The following is a 9,695-nucleotide window of genomic DNA, read 5'->3' on the forward strand; positions in this document are numbered from 1 at the left end:
GAGGGTTGGGTACCGGGCCTCGAGTCGGAGCTGAAGGCAGGAATTATCACATCAGCGGCTAAACAGGCGTGTCCCATTTGGTACACGCAGTCCCATACTGGGTCTATTTCATTTGATTTTCATGAACTTTCTTAGCTGAAAAGCCACAAGGAAAAGTCTCCACCTCTCTAACAATGACTCTTTGGACTGTGTCAGTGAACAAAGGTCTGTTTTCTGCTGCATCTGGGCCCAATAAAGAGCTCTGAAGCACAATCACTTCACCTCCAGGAGTCTCTGATTAGTCATATTGGTTGTACGGTGCAGAAAGGGAAGCTGGCTGCCTGAACTCTGGCAGCTGTTGCACCGAGCCGAAAACCACAGAGAGACCTGATGAGCTCATGGTATCGGTCAGGGGTGGCTGAGCCTGACACCGAGTCCTCAGAGTAAACACAAAACACACTTTTGTCCGCTGTCGGAGAACTCCACGTGATGAATGCAGGGCCATTTGTCATGCACAACTGGAAAACACTTTTCTCATATGTACGTTTTTGTGTCTGTTGGCATGTGTCTGTGTACGGTACGTACATAAATGCATACCGTCGCCTTCGTAGAGCAATGGCCTACGTCATTGTTTTGCCAAAAGTGATTCTTTTGTCAAAAAAATGATACTAGTGAATATTTTAGGAGTTGTGGTGGACAATATTTACATATTTGCAGATACCTATAATTTCCTTGTATGTTTCTGTGTTGGTATGTTAAAAAACCTTTTGAACCTTTTTGACCAAAGTACAAAGTAAACTTTAATAGGTACTTCACCATGGTTATGTTAATGGCGACTGTGACAGTAAATGCCATGTTTCTCAGTCAGTACCTGACATAACCCAGGCTCCTTTTGTCGATGCTCTTTGGTAACATTGTGTGAAGAAGTTGGCTTAAATAACTATAACCTCACAGAAAGACTGTGGAAAAAAAAAACAATCTACTTCCACCCTGAAGAGAAAAGTTTGTACATTTATTCCAACTTTGGAGGTTTTGGCTCAGGATCGACCAGCTTCAGGATCGGTTTTTGTGCTTGACCTTCCAACACATCGTTTTGAACCGTTCTTAAATACAAAGGTCCACCTCGCAGTCAGTCGCTTTTTCTCCATTTAGTTCTGCTAGGTCCTAAGAGTCCAGCTGTCAGAGGCAGTGGTTGGAGGTCTGCTGCCAGGCGGGGTGCCGCAGCAGGCAGTCTGTCGTGTCTTCGCTCAGTTTGCCGTGTCTAGAAATAGCCGTGAGTTGGGGACTCAGGGGGAAGCTGTAGCTGTAAAGACAGTAGGGGGTCGTAGTGTCAGAGAGATGAGGCAGGAGGGATGATCCCAGTGGGCTCAGAGGGCTGTGGAGGGGGACGAGACACGGGGAGCTCCCGGGGGACCGGTGCAGACATGGATCCCTGCAGTGAAGGGGTTTCTTCCCCTGAAGTGCCGACAGAAGTGGCAGGTCCGCTAGCGGCGGAAGCGAAGGAAGGCCTTTCAGTCCGTCCGCTCCCAGGGAGGAGAAGACTCTGCCGGGCAGCGGAGAAATGGAGGGCGTGGCGGTGGACGCCTTCCCAAAGAGGGGCAGGGTGAGAGCGTGGAGAGCGGCGTCCGGGCAGGAGAACGGAAGAAGAGGTGAAGACGATGAGAGAGGGAGGAAGTTCTTCGCAGTGCCGCTCGGCGACAGGGAGCTTCCTGTCAACAGATGTCACGAACTGGAGTCACTCCGTTATGTGAGAAAGCATGGAAAACTTAAGACAAGAAAACTAAACAGATTTTCAGATTAGTACCTTGGAGCTGGATGGAGAAAGGCTTAAAGTCCAAGCTCAGAGGGGCTCTCCAGGGGTATGACTCCAACAGGCCGTCCAAAACCCCCCTACACACACACACACACACACACACACACACACACACACACACACACACACACACACACACACACATACACACACACACACACACACACACAATTCCTGATTTACTGTGTAAACAGTAAAAATCCTTATGTAGGAATTCAAATGTTGATTCTGAAAGGTGTGAAATTCTGCACTACGCTGTTCAGCTTTATTTGAAGGTTTTACATGGCTTCACATTTCAGTAGTTAAAACTGAAATTCCCTCCTGACTCGTTTAGCCAAATGCATGACGCTAACCGATCTGCAGAGTAAAAGCGTTGATGTTCTGTGTGTGGCGAGGTGTGCCGTACCTGTTCCGCCCTGGATCTCTGAAGCCTTTGGCGAACGGGTTCCTGTCGATCTTCAACTTGGTGATCTTGCCCAAAAGAGGAACAAATTCAGAGCGTCAGCTGGACATCTGTTAAGCTAACAATGAGCTCGGCTTCACGCGAGAGGGGAAAAGTGGCAGAACTCCCCTCCTTTCTGTTTGGATTTTATCAGCCCTGTCAAACACTGTTCAGACAGGAGTTTGTACCGTTTTATGCCCTGCTTTAACGGGCCGTGGGCCCCGGCAGCTGTAGCAGTCACATCTTGTTACTGAGCTTTTGTAATAATATGTTCCCTGATAGTAAAATGAGCCCTGATGAAAAGAGGTGGGAGCCCCCACAGGCGGCTCTGTTACCGAAGGAATGGCAGCGAGCGGCAGGGTCAGGTAGGCTGTGTGAAATACACACACCCTCTCTCTGAGGAGCATGAAAACAACACTGGATTTATGGTTTCACCGAGGCCACATGCCGTACTTAAACTTCACAAACTGGAGGTTCATTCATTCATATGTAACGTCAAACAGGATCACAGCTACTAACATGTTCACAACAAAGAGTAAACCTCTGCTTTCTGGTTATTTCTGGAGAAGACAACGCATGCCCTCAGTTTGACCTGAGTGCCCTGACCAGCTAGCATAGCATATGTAAGCTAACTACCACTAGGATGTGTGAAAAACAACAACTTTTGGTGTGGAAAGAGGTACTGAGAGAATTAGACTGAAACTCAGTTACGTTTGGTTTCTGTCAGGTGTTTAAAATAAATTTACAGGAAGAAGTTAAAGTAAATACTATACGCAGTCGGAGATAGGTTAGGCTGCTAACACAACGAGCTAGCGATTAGCAGGTGCTTGTCGTTTCACTCTTAGACTTTTTCGTCCTCTTCCTGTTTTAGTGCCAACTTGATGATTTCTCAGGTATATAAGAAACACATCTACCTCAGGCAGTCAATTCTCACCAAGGTAACATTTGTAAATATGGAGTGAATAACCTTTAGCAGCCAGCAGGAAGGCTAAACATATTATCTTATTGCTACTCTGCTTGATGCTTCTAAGGTTTGGGAAGCTCTATTATGGAGCATGATGGAGTCTGAAATGTTAGCAGTTTTTAAAACATTTAGAATTAAGGAAATGATCTTCAAGTAAATAGTCATGTTAATTCATATAGTTTTATTACCTATGTGGCTAATTGAAGATGCAAAAGTTTTAGGTTTTAGCTGATAGTTTTAAATGACTAATTCCTGTTTTGCAGTGTTCTCTCTCTTGCACAGTGTAGCGATACAGCTAATGACCACATGCAGCTGGAAAACTTGAACTTATTTTCATGTTGTTCCTGTATTGTTTTAAATTGCAGCTCTTAAAGAAAAATCAGAATCAGCTTTAGGATGCTTTGTTAAAACTGCAGTTATTAAATCAACCACAAAGCTCTTGGGACTAATCATTTCTGAGCCCCAGAAAATCAGAAAAGCTGTGCATTACTGATGCTCTGTTTTATTTAGTTTAGTTTTCTTCTTCTTCTTCTGAACATGCAGTCAAACTGAAGCTCGCTTTAAATATGTTCAGAACAAAACGTTTCAAAGCAGCAGCTGGTATTCTCCAGACTGCTACAGAGTCGTCGTTGCTCTGTTTGACGTTGGTGTCAGTGAAGCGTCACCTGTTGGTTCTGGTAGGCCGTGACGGTGGTGAACTCCGTCTCTGGGAAGGAGAAGGTGTTCACCCCTTCGGCTGGCAGGGACTGGATCTGGGACAGGTCCATCCGAGGGTCGTGCCGGATGATGTGGACGCGGGGCTTGTATTTATGCATCGACTGAAGAATGATCTGCTGGCCGACAGAGGAAGACGCGTCCAGATTTGTTAAGTTAATATGACAAGGTGTTTTTGTCACTGGTTATTCACGCTGACATTTATAGATTTAACAGGAGAACACCTGAAAGTTATGGAAAAATCCCAAAAAGCTTTATCGCAACTTTTATTTTGTATGAGAGCGGGCGTTTAATTTGAAATTAAACATTATAAAAATCTAAACAATTGTAAAATAAAGGAAAACAGTGTAGTTTGTCTGATTACACTGATAAAAAAGAAAGCACAATATGAAAACTTAGTTATTCTACAGAACCAATAAAAATAAAAATATTAAAACACTTGGATTAGAATAAGTAAATCTAAATATAAAATACATAAGGGATTCAACTAAACAATTCAGATCCAAAACAAAAGAAAATGTTCAAAATTTGTTTTTAGCGCTCAGGTGTGTTGTAACTGTAGTTTAGTAATTTGTGAATTTGTTTGGAATAGACAAATTAAATCTGTTTTATTTGCTAAATCTCCTGTTTGAATTTAAGTTAAACAAAACTGCAAACATAAAAGTTAGTTCAACATCCAGAAAAAAAATTATTTTCACGTCAGCTGATGAAACTAAATGAAATATTTATGACATGAACAGTCAGTTGGTTCTTTAATACTTCCTTTAACCCATAATGTGTTAAAAATGTACTAATTGTTTTAATTTAATATAAAAACCACTTTTTAACCACATTTGAACTCAACACAAGTCTTTCTGTTGGGAACATCATCCATTTTATTCCTGTTCATTTAAGTTTTTAAGAGATTAAAAACAAGGAAACCAAAACAAATGGTCCAGCAGTTAGTGTAATAAAAAAGACTTTAAGAAAATAGCAGAATTAGATTTCCTTATGAAGTGGTTTTACGTTTTCTAGCGTAAATATCGAATCACCGCCTCTTGTTTGTGTCCAAACCCTCCCGGTCTCCACATCTGTGCCGTTTCCATGTTTGGAGCCCAGAAGGATTTCCGCTTCCTCGTCTCCTCATCAGTATCGGAGCCGGGAAAGGCGACGGTGATTTAAGGAGAGTTGGAGCTGTCAGCGCCTCTAAGAACTGACTCTGATGTCCAGCATGACTGACAAATATGAGGACATGCTACGCCTCAACATGTTATCAAAACAAAAACGCAAAAAGAAGAAATCTGCCTTCCATACACTGCAAAAACTAATCTAGGAGATGCTTAAATTTGAATAAAAAATACTGGTTGATTTTGTTGTCGCTATTGTTTTGGTATCTGATCCTACCTAGACTTTAGGATCTAATCGTCTTCACTTGTGTTGTATTTTGAAAAACCACAGACACTCAATAAAATGTCACAGGATTTGTGGGAATTGCTAAAGTCCAACTTGCCAGGCAGAAAGTTGAACCCTGAGCCACCAATTTAACCAATTTGTGATTCTCTTTTAGCTGTAAAACTGAAACAAAGTTACTCAAAAGCAAAAAAAATATATACCCTTATAAAACATGAGTTTTAGTGGTTAAATTCAACTCGTTTTTTTTTTGTTTTTTTTTTGTTTGTTTTGTTTTCGTCCCAGATCGACAGGACAGCTGTGGACGAGGAAGAGGAAAGCGACCCCGGGGTCAACCTACATGTCCCTTGTCGTCCATCTCGTTGTTGGTGAGCTTGACCCGGTCGAAGCTGATCACCTGTCGCATCCACGTCTCCCCCGTGCACGGCGAGTCCGGGTGAACGTAGAGGCGCGGAGAGATGCACGAGTGGTCCGTGTTCCCAGCCACCATCCATTGCGAGCTGTGGTACACGTACCTGCACAGAAAATAAAAACAAAAAAACAAAAACGTCAGCAAGTTAAGGCCTAAAAGAAAAGCTACACTGTAAAGAAGGAATGTTTCATTTTCTATTTTACTTTAATTTTAACGACAGCTGATTTGTAACGTTAGCTGCTTTATTTAGGTGACAAATCGCACGAGAACAAAGGAGAAGCCACTGACCTCACATCTGCTTCCAGCAGGAAAAGCCGACACGTTTCTCTGGGTTTTATTAGCAGTGAATGTTTCAACTTACTAAACGCTCTTCTGTCAGAAGAGGTTTAACGAATTTCACTTTTTATCCAGCTTCAGATATCAGCAACAGCGCTTAAAACTGAGGCCAAACATGCTGGCTACCACAACAACAAGATGTGTAAAAAAAAAAAAATGAGAGATGAATTTATGAAAGGGGATTTTTAGAGCAAAACGCAATCTCACTATCTAAGACCAGGTGAAATATAACCAGTCTGCTACATTTATGATCAGATTTATTATTGTTTTTGTTTTAATCACAAGCCAGCTGTTTAGTTTTTCTTTTTTGCATGGAGGTCAAACCTCATAAGAGAAACAGTGAAACTGTTTCTTTGCACTTATTAAACTGGTTTTTGTACATTAATATCTCCAATTGTGAGTGTTTCCCCCTCTTACTAATCAGGTGTATTTTTATATAAGCTTCATGAATGAATATATTTTTCATATTTTCTGCTGTGTCCAAAGTTTAAGCCAGCGTAAAACAGAACAGTTAGAACGACATTTATTTCAGCCAATAAAATAGATTTTATTTGGTTGAAAAAAAGAATATTTTTTTTTTTTAATAGACTTACACTAATTTTATTAAGTACATTTATCACGTTTATTGGAGCCTTTTAGCTGTGAAGCTATAAACGGTTGCTGACTAAGATGCAGCCACATATTAGAGCAAAAAGAAACAAAGCATGAGTTAAATCCCCACGGTTTGTTTCGTGAGTCCACAAACCTGTAGCGCTTGGAGTCCACGGGCATGACGTCCATTGCCACGTAATACTGCTGGCAGGGGTCCAGGTTGCGCACTTTGACGCGCACAGAAGGAAACATTCTTCTAAAGACAAGCGCAAAAAAAGGAGAAAAAAAGTATCAAATCAAATATCGCGATAATATTGACAATTTTACGAAACATTTTGGAAAATATTAAAATTCAATATAGTGTTACTTTTTATTATTATTTTTCCGAATATTTTTTTGGAATATACACCTCTGGAGAAAATGAACCCCATAGAAAACCTGCAACCAAATATTGATTTCTGAACTCTTCCTGAGTTAAAACATCTGTATTGTTGTTTTCTAAATGAACATTAACTTGTTTTCTTTGCATGATCTGAGGACTGAAAGCGCTGCATCTTTTTCCTTATTTTAATCATTTCTCATTTTCTGCAAATTAATACTAAATTTTTGCTTGGAATTTCGGAGACATGTCAGTAGTTCATAGAATAAAAGAACAATTTTCATTTTACTCAAACATTTACCTATAAAACGTAAAATCGGAGAAACTGATCACTTTAAGTGGTCTTTATATATATATATATATATATATATATATATATATATATATATATATATATATATATATATATATATACACACAAGCAAACTTTGACCCACTTTCTGCACTTTTCTCCGTCTCCCAGTCACAATAAAACATGGAGGAGAGACGGAAATGTCTCCCAATATTCTAATTAGTTTCTGCTCCCGCTACAAACTGATAAGCCGCTCATTTGTTTGGAAAACCAGCAGTTTTCTTTACTCATCCCTGAACGGCCGCAGCGAGTTGAAAGGTCTATATTTCCGCCTGATAAACGCGCACCTGTGACCGCAGAGCAGTTAATGTAAATGCCGGAGCGATACGTGTTGCTGATAATGTCCACTTTTTAGTTCATGCGTAACTGACGGCGATAACGTGGACTGTTCATAGATGTTTATATGGGGCTGTTTTTTATTTTTTAGACAAAGCGTTGTCTGATTTAAACAGAAAAGTCCGGGGACGGTTTATTTTAATTCATCTGATCATAATCTGATGAAAAGGTTTCGCTTGTCTACCAGATTAAACGTTTTTATCGGCTTTATTAATTCCGTATATTGAAGCAGCCAGTTGTGTTGAACTGTCACATCAGGTCTGTAAGTTTTTTTCTTTCCTTTTCTTTTTTTTTTCTTTTTTTTTTTACCTGCCAGCTTTGGTGATGATCATCTCGGTTCCGATTTCATAGAACCTCTTCCACAGCTCGGAGCCCTGCAGCTCCGCCCGGACCTCTCTGTCCGGCCGGGAGTCGCTCTCCTCGGGCCCCGGGTCTGACTCCTCCGGCCCGCTCTGTCCCGGCGCGTCTCCAGGCCTCCATGAACCTGCTACGGTCATCTGGCTGGCGGTGTGTTCGGGCAGGCCTGGAAAAATAATAAGTTTTAAAAAAAGAAAAAAAAAGAAAACCATGTTTGAGTTATTTTGGGTGTTTTTAAAGGTTGTTAGAGAAATATCGGGATGCTTTCTTAGGATAACTCCAGAACTAAAGCTCTATTTAACATGATGGACATATTTGCTTTTGAATTATATGTTTCACTAGCCAAGTAGGTTAGAAAACAAAGTATAATATTTTAAAAAAATGTTTTTCAAACTTCTTTCCTCCACTTTGCGTAAAACTTGCTGCATCCCCAGCTTTTTGCGGGTTCTCACCGCTGCTGATGCTCCTGCCGCCGGCAGCGTCTGCAGCCGCGCTTGAATCGTGCCTCTCGGACACTTTCATCCTCTTGGAGGGTTTCCCCACCAGCGCCTCCACGGAGAACGCGTGAGCCCGGGAGCTCAGGCCCTGCATCCCGGGCACCAATGAGGAAAAAAAAAAAAAAAAAAAAGCTGTGCGCAACCGGTCGAACTCCCAAGATTTATCCTTCCGGGTTCCGCTAGAAAAGGAGGCAGGATGGGGCACCAGAAGCGGCAGCGGCGCCTCAGGGAGTCCCTTCTGTCTCGCAGCGACGCCTGGACGCTGCGTAACGGATCCGGTGCGCTGCCATGTGTTCTCTGAGACGCGCGCTGCTCTTCGTCCAAAATCGCTGATTGTTGGCACGCCTCTCCACCTCGACACAAAACTCTCCCCACCTCCTTCATCCATGCCACGGTCTCCCCCCTTTTTTTTTTTTCTTTTTTCTTTGCCTCTCTGCTTGTTCCTCTGGTCCCTCTGCGCGTCACGGAGAGGGAGGGAAGAGCGCAGCGCGCATCGCTCCACACAAATATACACTCGATCTTATAGTAAAAACTATTGTTAAAGTACGTTAAATGGTTGTTGAGGGCTTAGACGGTTTATTTTAAACATGTTGAAATCAGTGGTGGTCGATATGGATTTAAAGTTTTATCGTAATGTTTTGTGATAACGATAAAAATGAGAATAAGAACTATTTATTACTTCTGTTCAGCTATGACTGACATCAGCTAACATAAATACTGCTGCTGAAAAACCTGCACACGTACGATACGGTTCTTTAGGAAACTCCTAAAGATTCTTTAAGATTTGTAAAATAAATCGCACTTTCCGATGACTAAATCTTTTTTAATTACTAAAATTAGAAAAAAAAAATTTAGTTATATGTTTCAAATTTATTGATAATTATTTATATGCCCATTAAACAAATATTGAGAGAAAAAAATCAGTAAAACTAACAATCCCAGTTCTTTTTAATTGTAAAAAACAAAACGGTCCGTTGTTTTTATTATTTATTGTTATTGTGACCAGGATAAATCTGAATTATTATCATAAGAAATTTATCATGATAAATTATATAACAAATGCCCACTCTTACTAGAAATATGAAATTAAACAAGATAAAGCAAGTCAAGCAGCACATATCAGCACTACTACCG

At 41.1% G+C, this 9,695-nt stretch overlaps 1 protein-coding gene across 1 annotated transcript; it reads right to left on the minus strand.

Annotated features, from left to right (window-relative positions):
- Positions 1-753: 753 nt before the first annotated feature.
- On the minus strand, positions 754-9,311 carry tbx22 (T-box transcription factor 22). The gene is made up of 8 exons (XM_088009771.1): positions 8,517-9,311; positions 8,017-8,230; positions 6,795-6,896; positions 5,659-5,816; positions 3,864-4,054; positions 2,199-2,263; positions 1,784-1,869; positions 754-1,688 (listed from the first exon to the last, which is right to left on the minus strand). The coding sequence occupies exons 1-8, from the start codon at positions 8,947-8,949 to the stop codon at positions 1,159-1,161; spliced, it is 1,779 nt and encodes a 592-aa protein (XP_087865897.1). The 5' UTR covers positions 8,950-9,311; the 3' UTR covers positions 754-1,158.
- Between the last annotated feature and the right edge of the window lie 384 nt (positions 9,312-9,695).

The sequence above is a fragment of the Poecilia mexicana genome, unplaced genomic scaffold (genome assembly GCF_051168715.1).
Source record: "Poecilia mexicana isolate PSO_F unplaced genomic scaffold, ASM5116871v1 scaffold_10, whole genome shotgun sequence".
Taxonomy (NCBI): Eukaryota; Metazoa; Chordata; class Actinopteri; order Cyprinodontiformes; family Poeciliidae; genus Poecilia; species Poecilia mexicana.